Source organism: Capra hircus, assembly GCF_001704415.2.
Source record: "Capra hircus breed San Clemente chromosome X unlocalized genomic scaffold, ASM170441v1, whole genome shotgun sequence".
Classification (NCBI taxonomy): domain Eukaryota; kingdom Metazoa; phylum Chordata; class Mammalia; order Artiodactyla; family Bovidae; genus Capra; species Capra hircus.
In genome coordinates this window covers 25,494,562-25,521,882 of record NW_017189516.1, presented here as the reverse complement: position 1 = coordinate 25,521,882, position 27,321 = coordinate 25,494,562, and the positions used below count along the sequence as shown (strand labels likewise).

General features: G+C 41.1%; 1 protein-coding gene across 2 annotated transcripts; it reads right to left on the bottom strand.

Moving 5' to 3' along the window:
* Nucleotides 1-551: 551 nt before the first annotated feature.
* Nucleotides 552-27,321, bottom strand: ALAS2 (5'-aminolevulinate synthase 2). Of its 2 annotated transcripts, XM_005701302.2 has the most exons (11): nt 27,197-27,321; nt 21,421-21,616; nt 20,639-20,761; nt 19,695-19,805; nt 17,169-17,391; nt 16,430-16,614; nt 13,709-13,888; nt 11,082-11,246; nt 10,267-10,535; nt 5,003-5,165; nt 552-842 (listed from the first exon to the last, which is right to left on the bottom strand). In XM_005701302.2, the coding sequence occupies exons 2-11, from the start codon at nt 21,599-21,601 to the stop codon at nt 679-681; spliced, it is 1,764 nt and encodes a 587-aa protein (XP_005701359.2). In that variant the 5' UTR covers nt 21,602-21,616; nt 27,197-27,321; the 3' UTR covers nt 552-678. The 2 variants fall into 2 exon arrangements, with proteins under 2 accessions (XP_005701359.2, XP_005701360.1); XM_005701303.3 differs by lacking the exon at nt 19,695-19,805 and having other exon boundaries at nt 560-842.

Sequence of the window (27,321 nt, the reverse complement as noted above, 5' to 3'; positions counted from 1 at the left end):
AGTGTTCCATGGGCATGTTTTCAGTGTGTTATGACCTAGAGAGGTTGGGAGCCTTGCTTTGAACAAGTTGCTTGCTATAGCCAAGCCTCTTTCCCACCTTGGGAAATAGAACTGATAAGTACTCTTCTATAAGGTACTGTGGGGAGGAAAGAGGATAATGGATTGAGAATATCCATTCTCTCTGTTGGAAAATACCTTCAAGTTTTGGGGAACCACTCCTTTCCTCCAGGCAGATTGATTTAGGCTGATTCCATCTCCTTGCTTCAGGGACTACCTGGGGCCAAAGTTTTCAGGTCTACAAATGAAGAGTCAATCCCTGGATTTTTGGTGAAACCATGGGGAAAGAACCATTTAATATAAATCTTCCAAGTGTCCTGGCTCTGTGCAACTCACTGTAGTTTTTGGCCTCTCCCTCTCTCTGAATCTGTTTCCCTCTCAGTAAAATGGGACGGTCAGATCAACAGGTGATCGATGGTTTCCTCATGGCTCTGCCACTTGTGTGAGGGAGACAGGTGTAATGCAATTATCTGTTCTCTGTCAAACAAAGAGCTACAAATGCTACACTTTGCTCTTTATTTTCAGACTCAAGTCAGCTAAAGGCACACAAAGCAGAGGACAGGAGGCAGCCCAGCTTCAAGTGAAGTGCAGGTGGAGTGGGGATCCAAAGCAGCTGGTTTCTTAGGCATAAGTGGTGACATACTGGGGCCCCATGTTCCCAAAGTAGGAACGTTCCCACTCACTCATGAGCTCGAAGTGTACAGGACGGCGGCAGAAATTGCAGGCAGCTATAGATATATCCTGGAGGGGGAGTCCCACCTCAGTCCAGGCTTCTAGCAGCTTCTCTGAAGGTGATGAGGGGAAGGGAGGGAAATAATTGGTTAGAGTATGTCTTAATTCCTGTGCCACATTACAGATGTGCCAAGATACTGATCCCCTCAACCCTTTGAGATATCTCAGAACTAGAAATAGCCTCATTAGTTTGCTCCTCTGTGTGATGTGAATATTACCATTTGTGTATGGGTGTTGTGATGTATAAAAGTTTGAGAAGCACTCATGTGGCATAATTTGAAGCTGTACTGGCCTGGCCTGAACCACTTCCTAAGTACATGACATGGTGTTAACTCAAGAAGTGAATCCATCTACTTGGAAACTCAGCCTGGTGAGGAAGATGACACTGACAGTAAACACACAGTGTCATCAGTATTGTGACCGGGGAGCCTGGGGCAGGGGTTTTTCCTAGAGGGAGTGGGGAGCCCAGAGGACAGAACCTGACCTCTCTGTCAGAAGTACCTCAGTTGTGTCCCAGGGCTCTGTCCCTGGCTCTTTTTTCATGCTTATTCCCTGTGTGATCTCATCTAGTTTCATGGCTTTAAACACCATGTATATGCTGGTGATTCTGAAATTTTCATATCTAGCCCAAAGCTCTTTCCTGAATTATAGACTTATATATCCAATTGCCTTTCTGTGTCTTCACCTGGATATCTAATAGGCATCTGTAACTTAACATGAGCACAACTGAGCTATTGATCTCCCTACCCTCCACCAAGTCTACCTTACTTTCAGCGTTAACCGTCTCAGTTGATGGCAATGCCAGTTGCTCAGTACAAAAATATGTGAGCTATCCTTTATTTTTCTCTTTCTCTCCTATGACACATCCAGTCTATTAGCAAAAACCATTGGTTCTACCTTCAAAATCTGACCACTTCTTACCACCAATGCTATCCTCAGGTCTGAGCCACCATTATTTGTTTTTCATTTTTTAATTCTGAAGATTTTTTATTAAAAAGCAGATTCTTTGCTATGTGACATCCAATGGCTTGGAAATTTTAATCCCTTCTTTTGTCACCATTATTTCTTAACCTGGAATATCACAGTAGCCCCCTAATGGATCTCCCTGCTCCCACTCTTTCAGTCTATTCTCAACATAGAAGTCAGAGAAACTCTTGAAACCTGAATCAGATTCAGATATGTTACTCATCTGCTTAAATCCTTCAGAAGGCTTTCTATTTCAGAGTTCCCTGGTGGCTCAGACAGTAAAGCGTCTGCCTACAATGTGGGAGACCCGGGTTTGAGGATCAGGAAGATCCTCTGGAGAAGGAAATGGCAACCTGCTCCAGTACTCTTGCCTGGAAAAATCCCATGGACGGAGGAGCGTGGTAGGCTACAGTCCATGGGTTCGGAAAGAGTTGGACATGACTAAGCGACTTCACTTTTCTTTCACTTTCACAGTTAAAGCCATACCCCTTCCAGTGGCCTGCCATACCTTACACCGTCTGGTCCATATTGCTCCTCCTCAGTTTTCTCTCTCTTTCCCTCTTATTTACACCATTCCATCCATACTCACCTACTTATTGTTATTCAAATACAAGAGGAATACTGCTGTGTTAGGGGCTTACCTGTTTTAGGCTGTTCTTTCTGCCTGGGATGCTCTTCTCTTAGATTTCTTCCCAGCTGACTCCTTCACTTCCTTTTTATCTTTGCTCAAGTGTCATGTTGGTGGTCTCTATCCATAGCACTCTATTTAAGGCTGCAACCTTCCTCTCCAAGCTAGCCCCTGTACCCACCCCCAGCACTTTCTATCCCCTTTCTCCTGCTATATTTTTCCTCATAAATGCTTAGAATTACCATGCTATTTGATTTGCACTTATTTTTAAGTGTTCCTTTTTTATTATCTCCTACTAGTATGTAAGCTCCAGAAGGATAGAGATTTTGTGTCTGTTTTGTTTAGTACTGAATCCCCAGCACCTGGAGCAGTATCTAGCACACAGTAGGTACTCAATAACTATGTGTTGAAAGAATGAATGAAAGATGCCTGATTACATCTAGAAGATGAAAAGAGGTAAGTCAGAGTAAGTGATGAGGGAAGGCATTCCACTCAGAAGGAAGCATCATTAACAAAATCCCAGAAGTAAGAGGCTAGAGCTAAGTGAGGGAACTGTAAGTCATTCAGAGTAGCTGGAGAAATAAAATGAATGTGGGGAAGAAGAGAAAGCATAGAGATCACCCTGTTGAAGGCACTGAATGCTATGCCAAGGAGGTTTGACTATTCTCCAGGCCAGTGTCTCCAGTTTGGGGGCTATATATCTTATTAGTACAAAAGTTCTAATACCTACCTCCAATGTATGTATTTTTTTTAATATATACTACGTACATATATCATTGTCGGTCTATATATTAGAGATCGGTATCAGTAATGCTTAATTTCATATTTTTTAAGACAAAACATAAATATACAATTCTAATAAATCCCCTTACCCTATGGATGATCTTGCATACCTCACCTTGGGAGACCACTGCTCTAGTCAAGACAGTAGGGAACTATGAAGAGGTTGAAACTAAGGAGCTATATGATCAGATTTTTAGAAAAATCCCTCTGATTGGTCAGTATGGATAAAGGATTAGAGAAAAGCAGGAAAATTAGTTAAGAAGAAATCACATTGACATGGATTTAAAAAGTAGCAATGGAGAAATGAGATTTGAGAGAGATTGTAGAGAACATTTGCAAGATTTCATGATGGGTTGGCTATAACTTTGAAGGACTGACTGACTGGTGGAGTCATGGTGAATGCCTCTCATATTTCTTTCTTGCAAAAGCCCAGCATAAGTGGACACTTAGAGAACGGATAATACTGAAAGCTCTATAATTGAAGCCTAGTGCAAAGAAGGCTTAGCAAGAGGTCCAGAAGTCTAGATCATTAGCTCAGAGAGGTATGTGGTATGAGATCTAGTGGTATGAGCATGGAGGTAGAAACAGATTCTCCAGTTCAAACCTAGCAGATATATGACTTTGGACCAGTTACTATATATTTTGATACCTCAGTTTCTACATATATAAAGTGGAAATGCTAATAATACCATCTCTACCCCATGAGGATTAGATGAATTAATACATGTAAAGTATTTAGAACAGTTCTTGACACATGGTAAGTGCTTAATAAGTGTTGGCTAGCATTATTTGATGCTTTTAAATGAATGAATGAATGGCGTCTACCTGTCTTGTTTTCCTAGTACTCTCATTCTGCCTATGCTCCAGACAAACAAAATGCTTAGCTAATGTATGCCCTCTGCTTTCCTATCTCTAGGTCTGTGCTTATCAAATTCCCTTGTTCTGAAATACCCTTCTTACACCATACCACAGGTACTTCAAGGTACAGCAGAAGGATTTCCTTACCTGTGAAGCCTACTTAATTTCACCTTTCTTACCCTTTCTAGCCATAAGTGAACACTCTCCTTTTAGCTCCCATAGTATTGGAGCTCACCACACTGGACCAGCACCACCCATGTTTATGTCTGTCTCCTTTGCTATGCCATCAACTGCTTATGTGTCTTTCACCCAACAGACCTAGAATAAGAATCTGCTCTATGCTGGCCCTGTACCCAGAAGAAATCCAGTAAACTTTAGGTGAATTGGGCACCTTAAGGATAAAACCTAAGCTATTCAGCTCTACAAGCCTCCAAACTGTGTGTTGTCTTTGCAGATTCATAGGCAAACTCTCCCCTATCTTATTCCATTCTTACTTTCCTACATTCCAGTAATATCTGCTTGTTCTTGATATGTCCAAGCTTACTTCTCATTCTCTTCCTTGTGTTTCTCCATGCTCTTGCTTCTACTGGGAATATCTCTTCTGCATCCTCTTTCTTCTCTTGGTCCAATACCACACCCCTTTGCAAGACTCAGCTCAGGTTGTCACCTCCACTAAGAAACCTGTCCTGAAGCCAGGCCCCTCTTCTGCTCCTAAAACTCCGTCATTCATTCTCTCTGTTGAACTTCAATCACTCCTTGAAGTCATTGTTTGAGTCTGCTATGGTCTCCTCAACCAAACTGAAGCCCTATGAATATAGGAAGTGTTTCTCATTCATTTATGACCCTAGTATAGGGTCTAGCACATAAGAGATGTTTCAGAAATGTATTTTTAAACTGAACGGCATCCATTGTTAACTTCTTGAGATAATGAGGCTGAAGGAAAGAAGAGTGCTGTAGACACCCATGTTGAGGACTTACCCACAAAGTCTTCCATCATCTGAGGGCTGTGGTGGGGGGAGGGTGCCAAGCGCAGCAGCTCCTCACCCCGGGGGACAGTTGGGTAGTTGATGGCCTGCACATAGATGCCATGCTTGGAGAGCAGGAGATCACAGATCCTGCTGTTCAGCAATGCATCACCCACCTGGACCCAGGAGAAAAGCTTGTCAGTATCTGCTCCCCTGGCCCCACTATTGCTAGCTCTATTAAGTAGGTGGCGGGAATCAGATCAAGGAACTCCACTGAACTTGGGGGCATATATTTTCATAAGCATCTTAGCCAGTGGCAGGTCTAGAATCTCTTATCAAGGAGTTGCTCAGTGGCAGCAATCTGACTTAAGATACATGCATCCCAATGTTCACAACAGCACTACTTACAATAGCCAAGACATGGAAACAATTCAAGTTCCTATCAACACATAATTGACTTAAGAACATGTGGGGTGTGTATGTGTGTACACACACACATATACATATGTGCATACATACATAAAATTGAATATTAGCCACAAAGAAGTGAAATATTTTCATTTGTGGAAATATGGATGGACCTAGAGAATATTATACTAAGTGAAGTGAGTCAGAAAGAGAAAGACAAATATATCACTTACATGTGGAATCTTAAAAAATAATACAAATGAATCTATAACCAAAACAGAAACATACTCATAGAAAACAAACTTATCGATGCCTAAGGGGAAAGAGGGGCTTCCCAGGTGGCTCAGTGGTTAAGAATCTGCCTGATAATACAGGAGACTTGGGTTTGATCACTGGGTTGGGAAGATTCCCTGGAGAAGGAAATAACAACCCACTCCAGTATTCTTGCCTGAGAAATCCCATGGATAGAGAAGTCTATGGCAGTCTATGGTCTATGGGGTTGTGAGAGTTGGTTAGACATGACTTTGTGACTAAAAAACAATGAGATATAAGGGAGGGGTAAATTAAGAGTATGGGAATGATAGGGAGGGAACACAGCCCTGCCAATCAACAGAAAATTGGATTAAAGATTTACTGAGCATGGCCCTACCCATCAGAACAAGACTCCATTTCCCCCTCAGTCAGTCTCTCCCATCAGGAAGCTTCCATAAGCCTCTTATACTTCTCCATCAGAGGGCAGACAGCATGAAAACCACAGTCACAGAAAACCAATCTGATCACATGAATCACAGCCTTGTCTAACTCAATGAAACCATGAGCCATGCTGTGTAGGGCCACCCAAGACGTACAGGTCATTGTGGAGAGTTCTGACAAAACATGGTCCACTGGAAAAGGGAATGGCAAACCACTTCAGTATTCTTGCCTTGAAAACCCCATGAACAGTAGGAAAAGGCAAAAAAATAGGACACTGAGGGATGAACTTCCCAGGTCGGTAGGTGCCCAGTATGCTACTGGAGATCAGTGGAGAAACAACTCCAGAAAGAATGAAGAGATGGGGCCAAAGTGAAAACAGTTGTGGATGTGACTGGTGACGGAAGTAAAGTCGAATGCTGTAAACAACAATATTGCATAGGAACCTGGAATGTTAGGTCCATGAATCAAGGCAAATTGGAAGTGGTCAAACAGGAGATGACAAGAGTGAACATCAACATTTTAGGAATCAGCGAACTAAAATGGACTGGAATGGGTGAATTTACCTCAGATGACCATTATATTTACTACTGTGGGCAAGAATCCCTTAGAAGAAATGGAGTAGCCATCATAGTCAACAAAAGAGCCTAAGATGCAGTACTTGGATGCAATCCCCAAAACAACAGAATGATCTCTGTTCATTTCCAATGCAAAGCATTCAATATCACAGTAATCCAAGTCTATGCCCCAACCAGTAATGCTGAAGAAGTTGAAGTTGAATGGTTCTATGAAGACCACAAGACCTTCTAGAATGAACACCCAAAAAAAGATGTCCTTTTCATTATAGGGGACTGAAATGCAAAAGTAGGAAGTCAAGAAACACCTGGAGCAACAGGAAAATTTGGCCTTGGAGGACAGAATGAAGCAGGGCAAAGGCTAATAGAGTTTTGCCAAGAGAATGCACTGGTCATAGCAAACACCCTCTTCCAACAACACAAGAGAAGACTCTACACATGGACATCACCAGATGGTCAACAAGAAAATCAGATTGATTATATTCTTTGCAGCCAAAGATGGAGAAGCTCTTTACAGTCAGCAAAAACAAGACCAGAAGCTGACTCTGGCTCAGATCATGAACTCCTTATTGCCAAATTCAGACTTATATGGAAGAAAGTGGGGGAAAACCACTAGACCATTCAAGTATGACCTAAATCAAATCCCTTACAATTATACATTGGAGGTGAGAAATAGATTCAAGGAATTAGATCTGATAGACAGAGTGGCTGAAGAACTGTGGATAGAGCTTTGTGACATTGTACAGGAGACAGAGATCAAGACCATCCCCAAGAAAAAGAAATTCAAACAGGCAAAATGATTGTCTGAGGAGGCCTTACAAATAGCTGTGAAAAGAAGAGATGTGGAAGGCAAAGGAGAAAAGGAAAGATATACCCATTTGAATGAAGAGTTCCAAAGAATAGCAAGGAGAGATAAAAAAAAGAGCCTTCTTCAGTGATCAATGCAAAGAAATAGAGGAAAACAATAGAATGCGAAAGACTAGAGATCTCTTCAAGAAAATTAGAGTTATCAAAGGAATATTTCATGCAAAGATGGGCACAATAAAGGATAGAAATGGTATGGACCTAAGAGAAGCAGAAGATATTAAGAAGAGGTGGTAAGAATACATAAGAGAACTGTACAAAAAAGATCCTCACAACTCAGATAATCACTTCACAACCCAGATCACTCTCCTGGAGCCAGACATCCTGGAATGTGAAGTCAAGTGGGCCTTAGGACGCATCACTATGAACAAAGCTAGTGGAGGTGATGGAATTCCAGTCGAGCTATTTCAAATCCTGAAAGATGATGCTGTGAAACTGCTGCACTCACTATGTCAGCAAATTTGGAAAACTCAACAGTGACTACAGGACTGGAAAAGGTCAGTTTTCATTCCAATCCCTAAAAAAAGCATTGCCAAATGCTCATACTACTGCACAATTGCTCTTATCTCACACACTAAAAAAGTAATGCTCAAAATTCTCCAAGCCAGGCTTCAGCAATACGTGAACCATGAACTTAACAGATGTTCAAGCTGGATTTAGAAAAGGCAGAGGAACCAGAGATCAAATTGACAACATCTGTTGGATCATTGAAAAATTGAGACAGTTCCAGAAAAACATCATATTCTGCTTTATTGGTTACACCAAAGCCTTTGTGTGGATCACAACAAACTGTGGAAAATTCTTCAAGAGATGTGAAAAGCAGATTACCTAACCTGCCTTCTGAGAAATCTGTATGCAGGTCAAGAAGCAACAGTTAGAACTAGACATGAAATAACAGACTGGCTCCAAATCAGGAAAGGAGTAAGTCAAGGCTATATAAATGCTGGGCTGGATGAACAATAAGCTGGAATCAAGATTGCCAGGAGAAATATCAGTCACCTCAGATGTGCAGATGGCACCACTTTATGGCAGAAAACAAAGAAGAGCTTCTTGATGAAAGAGGAGAGTGAAAAATTTGGCTTAAAGCTCAACTTTCAGAAACTAAGATCTTAGCATCTGGTCCCATGACTTCATGGCAAATAGATGGGGAAACAATGGAAACAGTGACAGACTTTAAAAATAAAGCCCCTAAAAATAGGGGCTCCAAAATTACTGCAGATGGTGACTGCAGCCATGAAATTAAAAGATGCTTGCTCCTTGGAAGAAAAGCTGTGACCAACCTAGACAGCATGTTAAAAAGCAGAGAGATCACTTTGCCAATAAATAAATAAAGATCTGTCTTGTCAAAGCTTTGGTTTTTCCAATAGTCATGAATGAATGTGAGAGTTGGACTATAAAGAAAGGTGAGTGCCAAAGAATTGATGCTTTCAAACTGTGGTGTTGGGGAAGACTCTTGGAGTCCTTTGGACAGCATGGAGATCCGACCAGGTCATCCTAGAGGAAATCAGTCCTGAATATTCATTGGAAGAACTGATGCTGAACTTGAAACTCCAATACTTTGGCCACCTGATGCAAAGAACTGAGTCATTTGAAAAGACTCTGGTGCTGGGAAAGATTGAAAGTGGGAGGAGAAGTGGATGACAGAGGATGAGATGGTTGGATGGCATCACCACTCAATGGACATGAGTTTGAGTAAACTCCAGGAGTTGGTGATGGATAGGGAAGCCTAGTGTGCTGCAGTCCATGGAGTAGCAAAGAGCTGGACACTACTGAGTGGCTGAACTGAACTGAACTGATGGGATTAATAGATAAAAGTTACTACCCATAAAATAGATAAGCAACAAGGATTTACTATATAATACAGTAAACTAACAGGAAATAATCTGAAAAAAATATGTAGCTGAATCACTTTGTTGTACACTTGAAACTAACACAATATTGTAAGTCAACTATATGCTGTGCTGTGCTTATTAGCTCAGTTTTGTCCAGTTCTTTGTGACCCTGTGGGCTGTATCCCGCCAGGCTCCTCTAATCATTGGGATTCTCCAGGCAACACTACTGGAGAGGGTTGCCATGCCCGCCTCCAGGGGATCTTCCCAATTCAGGGACTGAACCCAGGTCTCCCTCATTGCACCCAGATTCTTTACCATCTAAGCCACCAGAGAAGCCCAAGAATGCTGGAGTGGGTAGCTTATCCCTTCTCTAGGGGAACTTTCCAGACCCAGCAATTGAACTGGGGTCTCCTGCAGTGGAGGTAGCTTCTTTACTAGCTGAGCCACCAGAAAAGCCCTAAGTCAGCTATACTTCAATTTAAAAATTAAAGGGGGGTAGAAGTGCTTCTAGGGACCTTGTCTTGAAGCTGTTTGCAGAAGAAGCATACTTAGCTAGTATGTTAATTTAGGGTAGTTCTGAGTAAGAAGATAAAACCACAAGCGACTTCTGGGGTGTTGTCACTGGGTTAATTAAACATATTTGCAAAAGTAGTCTTTCTAAGGAACCCTGAATTAGCCCAAGGAACAGTACAGTCTACTAAGCATGAGATAATAGCTAATGTTAAAAAAAAAAAAAAAAGACTAGTTAATCCAGAATGAGTGATAATTTTCCAAAAGGGAAAAAAACTAATGATAAGGAGGTTGGTTAACAAGGAAACAGTTGACAGGAACAGGTTTCAGTTTGCTGGGTGCGGGAAGGCTCCCAGGAGAGATGGTGGAGAAGGCAATGGGCAATGTAGGACTCTCACCCGAATGGGGATGATGTGGCTGGGGCAAGGGATGACAGGAAGACCCCTGTCCATTAGTAGCTGACGCATGTGCTTGACATTGCGTTGGTGGGCCCTCCTAAGGGCTTGGCCCTCCTCTCCTTTAAGCAGTCGCACGGATTCCAGAGCCCCGGAGAGCACCATGGGAGGCAGTGAAGTGGTGAAGATGAAGCCAGCAGCATAGGAACGTACCATGTCCACCAAGTCACGGGTGCTGGCAATGTAGCCACCCACACAGCCAAAGGCTTTGCCTGGAGACAAGAAGGAGAATAAGGAGGTTATGCACAGATCCTATTATCAGCCCCCTGAGGAACAGGGTAATTCAAGGCGATACACTAGAAGCTGGAACTCCAGACTCCCTTATCATCTTTCTTGTCTGTGACAAGCAGACAGAGCTGATAGTTGTGCTGCTTTGAGGTAGGACTTGCAAGCCCTGCCATGTGTGCTGACTAGATATGCAGGAGCTGGGTGGGGACCTTCAGCTGGTTAGATCCAAAAGTAGAGCTAAATGGAGCTTGGAACTGGGGTGGGGAAGGAGTTTTGATCCACAACTCCACTCACTGAATTGAACTTGGTAATTTGGCCCAGCTCAGGGGTCTTCTCAAAAAATCCTCCCAGACTTTGTCAGCAATTTTGCAGTGGGATGGGAGTGGGAGGAGAGAATCCAAGTGTTCTATAGCCTGGGCCGTAAATTCTACCCAAATAGCCTTTGCAACTTTGTGGAGGAGGAAGAAAAAGTTCTTTTAGGGACTTCCTTTCTAGATTATATATAAGGGTAACCCAAGGGACTCGCTTACCAAGAGTTCCAGAGATGATGTCAATCTTGTGCATAATTCCATCACGCTCCCCAATCCCAGCACCCCGGGACCCATACAGTCCTACAGCATGAACTTCATCCACGAAGGTCAGAGCCCCATACTGGTGGGCCACATCACACAATTCCTCAAGGGGACAGATGGCACCTGAGCAAAGCCATGAATAGAGGTAGATTATAACCCTTCTCCAGCTCCATCTCCAGCATGGAATTTGTGGTACATAACAACTATAGGTTGGGAAAGGGGGAGGGTGTGCACCCTTAGTTGGGACTATGTCAGACTTCTTCATAAGTGTCGATTGAGTCCACCCTACTCCTACCCAAGTTGTGTGTGTGTGCATTTTCCCCAGCCTGTGATTAAGGGTTACTTTTCTGTCTTTCTGTTTTTACTTCATTCTGATAATATCTGCCCTCTTGCTTATGCTATTTGCCAGCCTCTCTCTGCCTTTTTCCCCCCTACAAGTCTGTGTATTTCCATCAAGTATTGGCACTAGCCTATATGATGCCTTTGTTTAAATAAATTAAAAAAAATCTCCTTTTGCTCCAGGTTAATGTTTTCAGATTTCACTCACCCTCTCTGCCAAGTGTTGTCAGCTGTGTCAATATCGTTTTTTTCACTGGTCTTCCATATTTCTGTGTTTATGACTTTTTGCCACTCTCTTTTTATGACTATTTCCAACTTTGTTTCTGTGTCTCTATTTTTTATCTCTGTCTTTGTTTTTCTCTCTCCTCTCCCCCCTTCCTCTGTGTCTTTGTTAGTATCTGTATCCCTCCTTCCCTCACTCACCTTCTTCTCTCACTTCTGTTCTCTCTTTCTTATTGTTTGTATCCCTTCATGTCTACCTTTCTGACTTTGGACTTTTTTCTCTGTATCTCTGTCTCTTTCTGAGTTGTTTGTTTGTTTGTTTGTTTGTTTGTTTTGTGCCTCTGTTTCAGTCTTTTCCGTCTCTGTGGGAAATATTTCTTTCTCATCCTGTCAATGTTGTTACCTGAGGGTACCCTCCCATAGACTCAGGCTCAATGTATTGAATGAAAGTGAATTAGAAGTAATCTGTATGTTCCTGTACATTTTCCATGCAGATTTACCATTTTCCCTTGTTATTCTATGCTGATAATTGTTTATAAGGTCTTCAAATGTCTGTGAATTTCATGCACAGATTTTGTGACCACTCTACATATACAAGAACCCATACATCTGTCATTCTCCATTCCTGGAAACTGATGGTGTAGGGAAGTGGAATACAACAAAAACTTCTTCATGTGGGAACAGGGACTCCAGGCTAGGATTAAAGTTTGTGAGCAATTGGTGGGACAACAAGAGGGGAGAAAACCACAAGAGTTGGAGTCCAAGACTAAGAGGACAGTGTAATGGTTCAAGCATCATTTCAATGGGAGGAATTCAGCACTAAATTGACAGTTTCAGCAGGGTTTCCACCATTCACTAAATAAAGAACCATTCATTTGCAAATGTAAGGAAGTAGAATAGTCCCAACATTCATTATTTCTGGTTTTCACTATAGAAATAATGATTTAGAGTTGTCTCAGTGGTAGAAATATGATCATTGCTGGTTGTGGAAATTTGGACGAGGGCATGACAATAAGTTTTTATATATATTCACTCACTTAAATACTCTCAGCTACTCTATTAATTATCATCTCAAATTTTAAAGATAAGGCAATTGAGACACAGCAATTAAGAAACTTGTCCAAGCTAGTAAGTTGTAATGCTGAGATTTGAACATGAATAGTTTGGTTCAACAGCTTGTGTATCACCATTATTTGATGTGATGGCACTTATACTGGCTAAATCTGAGAGTACAGTGGACTCTCCTTTGTTTCACTTGGAAAAGTGACACATTGAAATGAATTGAGGATTTCTTCACTTTAATAAACCCAGAAGATTATGCCTAAAATAGACGATTTCTGCCTAAGAGGGACAACAATACAATGATTTGAGCATTGTTTCAGCTGGGGAAAGGAAACAGGTAGGATGATCAAGGTGACTTATTTCTACTTAGATCATGATAAATAGAATGTCTTCCATCATCTCTTTCAAGCAGATATTTTACCTTGAGGAAAGCTGAAGTTCAGAGAGTTAAAGAGTTACCCAAGGTCACTGAGCTGGTAAGTGCTAGAGGTAGGATTTGAACCAAGATCTGACTTGAAAACCTGTTTTGATTCCAGTGCTACATATTGGACCCTAAAAAATCTCCCAGGTACTGATTTGTGAAAATTTATGCTGCAGGAACCAGACACTGGGATGATTGATCTGCACATCATTTCTAATGGAAGGAGCATCATATGAAGAAATTGGACTCATACATTTTAGGGGTTCAGATACACACTTTGGCACCAGTTTACTGAACCAGCCAAGGTAACTTGGGTACTGTCTCTGCACTTCAGTTTCTTAACCTTTGAAATCAGTGTAATAGCTGTCTCCATCATTTGGCATTTACTGTCTATGTGACCTTGGGCAAAAGTAATACATGTGAAATACTAATAATTTTGCTTGGTACATAATACGCATTCTATAAATGTTAGCTATTATCATTATCATCATAGTTTTTGTGAGACCAGTGTTAGTAAACATACACTCACACATACGCTTACCATCCATGGAGTGAACAGTCTCAAAGGCCACAATTTTGGGTGTCTCAGGGTTGGACTTCTTTAGAAGTTTCTTCAGGTGGTCAGGGTCATTGTGCCTGAAGACAAACTTGGCAGCTCCACTATTGCGGATGCCTTGGATCATGGAAGCATGGTTGCCTGCATCCGAGTAAATCTCGCACCCTGAAGAACCAGATGCATAGTGCTTAAGCTTCTATCCCAGTATTCACATTTCAACTTCAAGACTGACTTGGCAGGAGCAAAGAGCTAATCCTTTCCTCCATATGAAGCCTCTGCTCAGCTTCTCCCTTCTCCGGAAGCCTTTGTAACATCTCTTCCTCTCTTGGAAGAACTCTTCTGCCCTGAAATTCTGATCACTACACTCTTCTCTTCAGACATTTTAACTCTGGCTTGGACTTTGATTCTCGGGGTGGAAGAAATTTAAATTTCCCAAGAACGCTCTAGAGTTTCCTGAGAACAGGGCTTACGTTCCTATTCCTAGACACCAAGATTAAGCCTTAGAAAGGAGTTTATCCCAGGGAATGTTTGTTAACTTGAACTGATGATATATTCTTCCTGATTTAGATGAAACCCCACCTTTTCCAGATAGTATAACTCTGCTCATTGTTACATGGAGATACTTAGACTTTCACAGTTTGAATCATAACCTCATTACAAGTCAGAGCTAGAAGGGCAATTGTTGACCATGGAATCTAGTCACTTTAATGTACAAGTGAGGAAGCTAAGTCTAAAGAAGGGAAGACTTTTGTCTAGGACCTGAGGAATCCAGGGCTTTTTCCTGGACAATGGTGGGAGAACAAGTAGAGGTGAGAAATTGGTGGATGGAATTGATTCCTGGGCCCCTAAACTTGCACTGACATCAAGGAACTGTGGCCTTATATTAGAGTAAGGGATCACTTCTACCTGTGGAAATCAGGCATGACTTCCTGGAGAACCTGCTGTGAAAGATAAGTAGACTGGAAGTTTCTTGGGAGCAGGGACCGTAGCTTTTTGTCTTTCTGTTTCTGGTACCCAGATTAAGAATAAGTGTACAGGAGATGTTAAGCAAACCTTTTTTTAATGAATGGATTAAAAAAACCAGAATTACTGAATTTTAAGTGAGTGAATGAAAATACAAATTAGTATATTATTGAATGAAAAAATGTGAGGAGAGGTGTCAACAGATGAGCTTGAAGAGGTAGGTAGAGGCCAGATTATTGAAGGCTTTAGAAGGCATGATAAAGAGAAGGGCAGTGGGGATCTATCAAAGGGTTTGGGGCAGAGGAATAACAAAGATGGGCTTTTATTTTTAAAATATCACCTGGTTCTCATGAAGAATATGTTGTAGGAAGTCAAAGGTGAAATCAGAAAAATGATGTTGGTCTTAGGATGTTGGCAGAGGAAATGAAAAGAAGTTGAATTCTAATGGCTGAAGGAGTTTACTGAAGACATTTCCAAAGATATTGGCTTGAGTTGGGGTTATGTGTGGTCTTGAAAAGAGTTTCTAAGAAGCAGTAGAGATGTTTATAGTGTGCTGAAATGTTTTCAAAAAGTGAGGAAATGGGTAGCAAGTGTGGAGACTTTTCTCAAGCAGTTTGCCTGTTATAAGGAGAGGACAGAATGGTAGTAACTAGAGAGTGAAGAGGAAAAAATTTTTTTTGAGATGCAAGAGACTTAAACATGTTTAAAGAGCAGGAGAGGCTAAAGATACAGGAAAGAGAGAGGGAACTCATAGATCAAGATTCCTGATGAGGTAAAGGACACACAGAACACTGATGTAAGAATTAGTCAACAAGAAAAATGGCACCTCTTCTACTGTGACAGGAGATAAGGAATGAAAAGAAGCCATGTGAGAATGCTCATGAGTTTATAGGTAGTTTGAGGCAAGAAGTTGAGGACATTGCTGCCTAGAGTCTTCTGTTTTCTGTGTGGTAGGAGATGAAGTAATCTGCTGTGGGTGGAGGTGAGGTGGAGGTGTAAAAAAGCTGAAGAGAATAGGGTTTGGCAAAATTTCCTTGGAGACTTGGAGGGCTGACTATGGAAACAGGATTGCTAGAAAGCATAGAAGACAGTAGAGGTTGAGGACCATGAATTATTAGTGGCTCCCATCTAGGTAATTATGTAATACCAGTATTGACATAGAGAAGGTGGAGAGTTGCATTTATCTGGGATTGGGTTATGATGGAAGAATTGATAGGCATATGAGTTGAGGACATTACTGGTTAGAGGATGGGAGAGTGGGAAGATGGGATTCAGATGAGCTCTGGTATACAAGTGAAGAGATTAGCTTTAGGCAGGAGAGAGAATGAAAAAGGGTAGATGAACAGTGAGATAAATTTGTGGGCTTAGTGGCTGTAAGTTAAAGGACCTCTTGTTTGGTGGCTTCTTTTATTTGTGTTGTAAGATGTGAGATTATTTGCTAAGATTGAAGGAGGAGGTAGCCACAGGTTTTAGAAGGGGAAAGAAAGTTTGAAAAAGCTGATATAGGGATATATAAGGACTATTTATAAGTGTTGAGTGCAATTGAGTTGGGAAATGATAAGTTTATGATGTTACCCTTCAGTGAGGTTAGGATATAGTCATCCAGTGTTGAGGGTATGCAGGACGGGTAAGGACAAAGGGCATTGGGAGCAAGTGAACTCAGAAGACAGGGAAGGGCTGATTGAGACAGTCAGCCTGGATGCAGGATACTAGCCCTGAACAAAGTTTTGGCTCTGGGCTTACCTGGCAAGATCTTGGCCAAGGTGAAGAGAGTGGAGTCATTGGCCACAAAGCAGGAAGAGAAGAGCAGGGCTGAGTCCTTCTGGTGCAGCTCAGCCAGCTCTTGCTCCAGCTCAACATGGAACTTACTGGTACCCGAGATGTTGCGGGTGCCACCAGCTCCAGCTCCATGGCGCTGCAGGATCTCTCTGGCCAGGAGAAAACAGGGGAAGAAAGGAGAAGAAACTCTTGTCAGATACTGAGAAACTGTAGATTTCTCTTCCTTGGTAGGGGTCAATATTAACTTAGTGATTCTCTGAGTTGTGTCCTATATGACAAAGTAGAGGTCGTTATGGGGGCACTGAGGAGAAATGGACCTTCCCTCTTAGGCTGAAAGCACTCAGGGAGAGAAGGAGAACCTAGATTGGTCTTGATTAGCTTGGAAGATCTTTTAGAGAAGGTTGCACACCATCTCTGGTAATACTCATTCTGTAGCCAGAGTAAGAACTCATGGAGGGTGCAACTTGTTCGATTTCTCATCCTATCCTTTGTAGCACTGGACACCAAAGAGTTTGGAAAACTAGGCTTGTTGACTTAGTTCCTGTCCAAGGATTAGATTTGTTGAAAGACCTTAAGATAAAAGGGATGTTGGGTGGAACCCAGGTTTCCACCATCAGCTCTGCCTTTTCCTTCTATGTGTGGCTTTGGCTCTTCTCTGGATATCTCCCTGTGGGCTCATCATGGCTCAGACCCTACTACTCACTGTGTGGCTTGCAAGACCCGAGGGTGCCGGCTCATGCCCAGGTAGTCATTACTGCACCATACAGACACATCCTTTGAGGTCACAGATGCCTCAAAGAAGTGTTCAGCAAAGGGGTATGCATCAGCCCAGCGATTCACAGTCTTGAAAACACGATAGGTGTGGTCCTGTTTCTTCTCCATGATTTTGTCCCTAAAAAACTGGTCATAACCAAAGACATGGTCTCCTGTGGGAGTAGAGATGGGGGTAAAAAGGATTTATTTTAAATTACTTCCTGGCTAATCCATATTTTATTTAATGTAATTGATTTGTAGTTCTCCAGTTCTCTTTCCATTTATTCATTTATTTGACCAGTCATTAACTTACTGGGTCACATTAATGCTCTACTATTTAATTCAACCATCCCTTTGCTTACTCACTGACTCATTCACTTGTTATACATTCACTCAGGCCTCCTACCCCTTGCATGGCCTCATCTCTTTTCCCAAGGTTAGTATGGCACCCTCCTCCCAGAAGTACCACCTCAAGTTTCAGTGGGAAGAGTGTTGATGGGTCTAGTTCTAGCCATAGTTCTGCTACTTCCTAGTTGCATAATATTGGCAAGTCATGAATCCTCTTAGTCTTAATTTTCTTACCTATAAAATGGAACTAATAATATCTTCATCACAGAATTATGACCATCTGATGACAAATAGAATGTAATACATCCAAGCCAATATCTGGCACATAGTACTATTATTGTGACTATTGTAGTATAGTAGTATAGTAGTAGTAGTAAGAATAATAATTTTAAATAATATTATTGTAGCCAATATTTAATAAGTGCCTATTACATATAATACCCTCTCTTAGTAACTTTATAGATATTATTTCATTTATTCTTTATAATAATCCTATGTGGAAAGTTCTATTAGCATCTCCATTTTACAGATGAGGAAGAGTCTACTTCTTTAACCACTACAAAATGGAGCAACCTTATTCTTAGAATTGAAATATAATATATGCCACCAGGCTTGTTAAACTCCAGAACTCTATTCATGAGACAGAAATCATGATTGTTGCAGATGGTAACTTATATGGTAGCAGTGTACACTAGTAATATCTTTGCTGCAGGGATGTTTGGAAATATGTACCAAGAGATTTTTAAATGCACATGCTGACATACCTAGGGTAATATTTGCAGCATGTTTAACATAAAACTTGATATCCAGCATTTATGTTTTAGAAACTCTGAAAATTACTATGTAAAATTTTAACCCAATAGAAACGTAGGCAAAGAATATAACCAGACCATTCAACAAATATAGTAAAAAGATGCTTAATCAGGGAAAGTCAACTGCAAAACAAGTTTTCACTCATCAAATTGACAAAGATTTAAAAGTTTGATACTATCAAGTGCTGGATAGTGTGTGAGAATATGGATTCTCTTTGATAATTAGTATACCACTTTGGAGGACCAATTGGCAATATTTATTAATATTGAAAATGTGCACACCTTCACATCCTGAGATTTCCACCTCTTAGTGTTTATTGTAGAGAAACATTTACCTATCTACATGAAGAGGTACATTCAAGGATGTTTGTTGCACCACTGTTTGTAAGAGAAAAAACTGGAAGCAACCCAATTGAGGAATAGCTAACTAGTTTCTAGTATAGCCATATATAGTCTAAGAATACTATATGTTATCTTTGTGGAGATATGTTATCCTATGTGGAAAGTTCTATTAGCAATCTATTACATTTATATGTATGTAAAACCAACATACAATATAAAGTGGAAGAATACACACAAAAAATCGGTATAATTACATGAAGATGCTTGGTTGATTAAACGATGTTGCATTCATGCTACAGGACACATTTCCATCATTTATAATTATTATTCAGCTCTATGTTTAGGGACATGGAATAATGCTCATGACATATTGTTAAATGAACAAAGAACAACAGTAAACTCGAGGTGGAATGAGATCACATTTCTAATAAAAACATGTATGTGCAGGGAAGTGTAGTTTTGTAGGTGTGTGTTTAGTCACAGGAAAATATCTGGAAAAAATAAGAAAATTAATGGTGGATGGTGGAGCTCCGATTTAAATTTCCCTCTTTATATTCATTTTGTATTGGGAAAATAAAACAAATTCTGTCATGAAAAATTATTATAAACACACACAAGACAAGGGGAAGAGTTCTCTGTGAAGGATGAGTGTTTCTGAGGGAAGCATGGAGAAAAAAATGATAGGAATACATCTAATATTTAATGAAGCTTCATAACAAGTTAGAGGCACTTCTGTAAGTGTAATTTTATTTTCTTCCTGTAATAACTTGTTAAGGTATTGAAATCTCACTTCAAGGAAATGACTTACTTTCCAAAGCATGCAGATCCAGCAAGTGCCAGCATTAAAATTTAAACTCAGACTCCCTTGGGCTCTAAAGTGATTCTTTGCCATTTCCTCTGCTGTGTCAGTGCACAGCATTTCAGCATTCCTTCCATATTCCTACCCCCTTTTACTTCCATCTCAGGAAACTCACCAGCCATGTTGTTCTGAATCAGGTGTGTGACCTTCTCTGAATCTTTCTCTGGCTCTTGGGGACTGGAGAATGGCTTCCTCAGGCTGGTTGAGGCCAGAGAGATGGGCACGTCTGAGAGGGAGTATGGGATCCATTGGCCATGAAAAGAGGGAGGGGAGGGAAAAAAAGCATGTGCTGTCCTCTTTAAACTCAATACAACATATATAAATTCAAGGTTAGGAAGTAGAGAAGCCTTGTACAGAGAGAAGAAATATTCTGAAAAGTAAGCTTTTTCTCATCTCCCCAAGTGGAGACTTATATGTCATGAAACCATCCGTAAGGTGAATTATACTTTTCTTCACTAGGACTTTCCCTTGGGTGAGATAACTGGAACAGCAATGCTGAGTCTTGCACTTGGAAGGTAAATGCAGGATAGTGTCCCTTACTCTTCTTTTCTGAAAGTCATTAGAATTCAATTTTGAAAATTTTACTCTTAATTATATCCCACAAAGTTCTGTGAAAGATGTTGACAGTATAGCCAACTCTCAAGTGTGATTATCTTAAATGTTTTGCACCAATTGAATTGACCTGACCTCAATACTCATCTAAAGAATGTACCTACTTCCAAAACTTACTCTTTCATGCAAATCCAGATTGTTATAGAGTAGTGTTGCTTATATGTGGGAGCCCAGTCTGTTGGAATCCATTTAGTCACTTGGGAGAGAGCAGGCAGAAGCTCATTTTAGACTAATAGCTAAAAGTTATAGAGGCATGCATATGTGTTGGGGAGGGTGAATTTCAGTGCACAGTTTAAGCTATTGCCCACCGTGGTTCTCCTAGAAAAGACTAGACTTCCATCATGGAATGTGTACCAGTTGCCTTTGGATTAGCCTAGCTCAGGACCATGATAAAATGAAATCAAGCAATAAGTGTAGATGTTAGATGAGGTAGAACTTAACTCCAACCTGTCTTGAAAGTCTTCACATCTTCCTGGACTTCTGGGGCTGCTTTTTGCACAATTTTACTCTTTCCATCCTGGAGTTCCAACAGCATGAAGGGACAGTGGCTCTTGGCCCAAGATGGAGAATCTATGCAAAGAGAGCAAGTGGTAGTGAATTTCTAGCTATAAGTTTCTAGCTGTAAATTTAACAATGGTCACTGAGATGTTCTATAACTAAAAGCTCTATCTCAGGCTATGGTAGAGACACAAAGATGGATGTATCTTGTCCCTGTGCTAAGAGAGTTCCTAAGTTGTTGGGAATGGCACATACTGAAGACACATTATGAACAGTGCTGGGATGGGAAGGAAGACATGGGCTAGAAGAGGGAAGGGACATGACCCAGAATTGGAATTGGACAGGCTGGAAGTCTAGGCAGGCTTCACAGAAGAGATGGTGTCCAAGTTAAGTGCTACATGAGAAGTTTGAGATGCTCTGGAAAAGATAATGGGACAGAGTCATTTGACAGGAGCAAAGACATAGAAACTTAAAATGATAGTTAATCCAGACAATTTTAAGTAGTTTCAGCATGACTGGAGTATATAGAATGTGAGGGGCATGAGAATGAGACTCTTTTTAGAGATACTGACGTAAGTCAGAAGTGAGGTGTATTTTTAGGCTAGTTTATTCTTCATTGACACTTTTCACATGAACCCTCCCAGTTATTAGGTAACAATGACCAGTATGACTTGGAGTTTTATCTCTAAGACCCAGACATTTCCCCCCATTTGTCAGCAGTGACTTCTTACCCCCTCCAGCCTTGGTTGCTTTAAGGTGGATTTGAGAAAAACCTGGTCCTTGGGTGGCCAGAATGGGACAACGTCCAATACCAAACAGGAACTGGTGAGTCTTAATCATCTTGCCCAGGAGGCCTGTGGGGCTCCGGATAAGCACTGGGCAACGCTGTAGCAACATGGCTGCTGTCACCATCTTGAGCCTGAAGTTCTGCATAAGATATGGAAGAGATGAGATTCCACTATGAAGTCCTGGCCAAAAGTCAAGCGTCATTCTTAGGTTTGATGCTTTGCCTTTAGCTTCTCACCTGATGTTTGCTCCCCTCCCCAGAAATGCCTTTACTGTTATTTCAGAGTAAGAAATTTCCCAATCTTAAAATGTACCAAAGGGGCATCTGAGAGGAAGAAACAAGAAACTGATCATTAGATCAAAGAGGTAAAGAAATGAGTTCCCACTGGAGATGAGAAAGCCTGAATTCTGATTGTTTTAGACTTGACTACTGACCTACTCTGTGATGGTAAGGATCATTGAAGTATGTTGTGTGTGGCAGGATAAGAGTTGACAACCCACCAACCCTTTGATCAACACTTAAGGCTAAGACTCATTCTAAGAATATTGGCCTCAGCTAAATGAAGATTCAACCTGCTAATGTAGACAGATGCCATTGACCAGGGCTCCTGAAACTTGGCTAGGGGTCTTTCCTGAGCAGGCCCAGCCAGAGAGACAAGCTTGAGGCCACAGGTACCAATTTAAGTAGATTCAGGAAAATAGAATGAAAGGGTACATGTCCCAGCAGACTGGGAAAAGCACAAATAGAGATGTAGATGAAAACAAGCCAAGCTCCAAGGGATCTGGGAAACATCTATTTGTGAATGAAAGAGGCAGAGGCTAAAACAGATATTCATTGAATATTTTATTCAAATTTATTCAATAAATATTTATTGAATTTAAATAAGTATTTATTGAGTTTATTGAATATTTATTCAATAAATGTTTATTGAATTTGGGAGTAAATTAATGAATGAGCAGGAACTCAGAGGGAAAAGAATATGGAAAGAGTCATAAGAAATGAAAAATTAAGAAAGATAAAAGGTGGAAAGTAATAGAAAACAAAGTGCAATGGTAGTGATGGAGTTAGAACAATAGAAATTGCAGGAGAGAGAAAGATCAAAGTCAGAAGGAAAGGGGACAAGTAGAGATAAGAACAGGAGGAAGATAACTGATCCAAAAAACAGGACAAGAGGATGATGGAAAATAAAGGAGGCACGGAAAGAGACTGAGATGAGACAAAGAGAATGAAAGAGAAGACAAAAGAGAGGAGAGGAAAAGGGTAGAGGAGAGGGATTGAGTAACAGCAGAAGAAGAGTTAGAAACAGATAGAAGGACAAAAAAGGGATATGAGGCAAAAATCAAGAAACATGCAGAAATATACAAAGACTCAGAAAACTGAGAGCAGGAGAGGAGAGAATCCAGCAGCGACAGAGTCAGTGAGCACAAAGGTAAAGGAGAAATTCTATCAGAGACTGTGGAGAAGGAGAAGAACAAAGAATGGTTAGAGGAAGAGGAATTGGCCCTCCCTACTGAGAGAAATGAGAGTGAGACTGAGTGACAGGGTGAAGGGAGTAGAGACAAGATCAAAGGATAGAGACAGAGAGGTGGCTAAGGTGGGTTGGGGGTTGGGATGAGGGAGGAATGAGAGATATGAAAAGAAGCTACAGATAGCAAAAGGGAGAAGTAGATTATATGTATCTATATGTAAACCTAATGGTGAAAAATGTTGATAACATTAAGTAGAAGAAAGAAACATTTTACAAAGTGCTAACGCTAACGGGCAGGTTTTAGGACCTATCGTCTACACGATATAAAGGTTATACTGTTTAGATCTTACATCATGTTTTTAATTGGTTGTGACTTGTAATCTAATAGTTCAATAAAAACAGAAGTGAGATAATTGCAAAAAAAAAAAAAAGAAAGAAACAAAGAAAGAAAGAAAAGTACAGCATCCAGCATCAGAGAGTGAGCCAAAATATGGGACTGGATAATGGGGGAAAGATGGAGGAATGTTTGAAGACTAAGGGCCTGCCACCACCAGGAGAGCTACTGAGTAGAACCCAACAACACCTCTACTATTTAAGGCCTTATATTGTGAGGGACAAGTGAACAGGAGAAGCTCATGCCATGTTGTTATATGGCAATATCCTTCATCTCTTACTGAGCAATACCCCTCCCTTCTAGATCTCACAGAGCAAAGGCCCTCCTCCTAACTCACAAAACAACCTCTTTCCCTTGTTCAGTTGCAGAGTATCCTCCCTCCAACTCTCACAGGCTGTCATAAGAGCATAGGTTGGTGTATGGAGTAGAGTATATGGATATTGAAATTGGGAAAAGGCCAAGTGGTATTGAAAAGACTAAATGAAACTCACGTTAAGATTTTGGGAAAATTTCCAAAAGAAAATGTTAGCTTTTCTTATTTCAGTTCCAGCTCTCTAACTCCTTGTTGGACATACTTTGAAAGTTACTTCCCCTCTTTGGGTCTCAGCTTTTATCAGTAGTCAAATTTAAGATATTTATGTCTACCTCATATGGTAGGTAATGAATTGAATTTGATGCCTCCCTCATATCTGGATTTGTGAGTTTCCCATCTCCTGCCTGCGTGCAAAGGCTAAAGTGCTTGGGGCTGAGCCTGCAGACCACAGATAAGGCTTTCAGAGTTTATCACATTTTGGGGGTCTGACCACTCCCCAGGCTGAGACTAGGGTGTGGGGGAGAAAAGGAGTTCCTTTCTAGAATCATGTCTGTGCATCTGGCTGGGGCTGCCCTGGCTGCTGGTGGTAAGGGGGTTGAATGGCCAAGGGAGAGGCAGGCAAAAGAGATGATCAGGTCCCAGGCTTCTGCAAATTCCTTTCCCCAACATTAACGACAATAATGACCACTTTGGGGTATGTAATGTGAAGAAAATACCCCAATATTGAAAGCAAAGTCCAGTCCTGCCTTGGGATGATGGTGAATCCCACCCCCAGAATAAAAGCAGAAGTTCACTACACACATCACTTCTAACAGGCTTTTAGCCATGATATATACTCAAGACCTGGGAAATATAGGCTACTTCTTGGAATTTGTTGGATTATCAAGCTCTTTCAAGCTTCAGTTCCAGTTTCTTTGTTCTGATACTCCTTTCCTGGAATTTGTCCTGTCTCACTCTGCCTGCCCATCTTTATGACCCATAATCTTGTAGTGTAGTTACCTTGGGCTCTGTTTCCTTTCTATCTTACTACCTATCCTGGGATTGGAGTGAGTAAAATTGAATCAAAGAAGTATTTTAGGCAATTAAGTATTTTAGTATTAAGAGCACAGCCTGCTAGACTACTTGCATTTGAATCCTTGCTGTACTACTCACTAGCCCTGGGGTATTAGAAAAGTCATGCTTAAAGCTCTACATCTTATAACTTTAAAATATAGATAATAACAAGAATACTCAAATTCACAGGGATGTTGTGAAGATGCAGTAAAATAATCTATATAAATTATATAGAAGAGTACCTATCCAACAGTAAATACTGAAAAAGTGTCATCTATTTTTTTTGCAGGTATGGTTAAGGGTTTATTGGTGATCAGGCTGGGCAGGGCCCACGCTGGGAGAGCAAGGCCTGCACACCAGCACACCAGGCTAGTCCTGGCCTTCAGGGCAGTGCTGGGGGCTCAAGCCTGAGCTCTCCAAGCCAGGGGTCTGGTCAGGCTACTCACAGCAGGAAAAAAAAAAAAAAACATGAAAAGGAAGGATGGTCTGGTTGGCTTTACAGCAGAAATGATAACATCAGGGGGTGACTTCACTGAAGAAGATCCTAGATTCCACATTTTCTGTATATGGAAAGGGAAGGTATAGCCAAGGGAATTAACATCATAAATATACCAGACCAGGTCTGGAAAGCTGGCTCTTGTCTCAATCCTGATTCTTGTCCTTTTTCTATTACAATTTACTATATGAAATTGAACCCTGCACTTTTCTTCTCGGGGCCTCAGTTTCTCCACAGACATTGGACTAGATAAATCCATAGATTCCATCTGATTCTAACAGTCAAACACTCTCAGAGTTCTCACTGTGTCAGACCCCTTTGTAAGTGCTTCACATACATTGACTTATTTAATCCTCATGACAATCCTGTCAGGTATAAACCAATATCAACTTTATTTCAAAGGTGAGGAACTGAGGCCCCAAAAGATTAAATAACCTGTCCATGTCACAGAGCTACTAAGTAGTAGAACCAGGATTTGAACCTAGTCAATCTGGTTCCAGGGGTCTTCCCAGGTGGTTCAGTGGTAAAGAATCTGCCTGCTAATGCAGGAGATGCAAGAGATGTGGGTTTGATCCCTGGGTTGGGAAAATCCCCTGGAGAAGGAAATGGAAATGAATTTCAGTTTTTCTTGCCTGGAAAATTCCATGGACAGAGGAGCCTGGTGGGGTACTCTACGTGATCACAAAAAGCTGGACATGACTGAGCATGTGCGTGCACACACACACACACACACACACACAGAGTCTGGTTCCAGAGCCTACTAACTTAACCACTATGGATCTATGATTCAAATATCACTACTTATTTTCCTGACTGAGAGCCTGACTCCACACATTAATCCACTCTCCTATTAATCCAGGTCCCTTTCCAGGACGTTTGATTTTGAGCTGTAACCAATGCCTTTATCATAGGAACAGATTTCTAACTGAAGTGGAATTCAGACACTGATGAACATTCATTCATTCATTCCATCATTTAACAACTTTGCTGGGGTCTCTTAGAACAATACTTTCACTCAAAGTCATAATGGTGAAATTTTGGCCTAAGTTATACAGCATTACTAGATTTTCCCTACACAGTAAAATCCTCTCTCGTGTTAGCAGCCAATGTACAGTACCAGAGATCAGAAGGGCTAACCATAACTCTACCCCAGCAGAGAGCCAGAAACCATTCATTACTGTTTTCCTTGACACTTCTGTCCCCTTTACAGCCTGCTTTGAAAGAATCAGTTAAGTCTGGAAAGGATATGGTCACTTTTCTTCAAGAATTGGAAGCATCAGGCTTTAATTTCCTTCCTAGCACCCTCTCCCCATCGCAGAAGAAGCATTGAGAATTTTAGATTCCTGGAATCAAAATAGGAAATTCTTAGAAACAGAAAAATTTAGAAGACCACAAAATCAAACTTAGATGAGGTTGTGGAAATCATAGGGCAACCTCTCTTTTACAAAGGGTGAATGATTTGCCTCACAGTGAATTAAGGTGAGAAAACAAATCTATTGACTTTCAGCACAGGGCCCTTTTAGTGACACAGAATTCCTCTCCCGCCATCTCCCTTTATTTCTGGTAATTATTCATCTCTCAATTCCTTCAAATCTCTCCCTTCAATGCATTATTCCCATCACACCACATTAACTCTGTTTTCTCTCCCTACCTCTCGCCCTCTAAACTTTGATCCATTGGGCTCTGCTGTCTGCCAAGCAAGAAGGAGCCAGAGTAAAGGAAAAATAAGAGAAAACTAGAGTGTCAGAGAGTGATGAAGTAAAGTGAGTGATCTTGTGAACTAACAAAGAAGAAGAAACAAGAGGAAAAAAAGACAAAGGGAAGCTGAAAACAGGGAAAGACAGGAAGAGACATCGGGTACGGGAAAGAAAATGACAGAGGGATAGGTTGTAAGAAAACAAACCCAGATCTAGTCAGGTCAGAAAGTCAGCCTATACAGCCATGAGGTGGGCAAGCAAACCAAGAAAGAAGGCACCACGCTGAAAGCAACACTTACCTGTTGCCCTGCACTGAGGACGAACGAACGACAGGTTGGGTGCTGTGAGTCAAGACATGGTATTTATCCCTTCTCCCTTGGCTCAGCTCCACCCACCCCGCCTTCTGCTGGCCTGGCCCTGCATT

Excerpts from the sequence above, each read along its gene's own strand:
- ALAS2 (XM_005701302.2), bottom strand. The coding sequence starts at position 21,601 with ATGGTGACAGCAGCCATGTTGCTACAGCGTTGCCCAGTGCTTATCCGG. Across the intron at positions 19,806-20,638 it reads TGTGAAGACTTTCAAGACAG|ACGTGCCCATCTCTCTGGCC; the intron begins GTTGGAGTTAAG and ends ACTCCCTCTCAG. Across the intron at positions 16,615-17,168 it reads CGGGTCTTGCAAGCCACACA|AGAGATCCTGCAGCGCCATG; the intron begins GTGAGTAGTAGG and ends TCTCCTGGCCAG.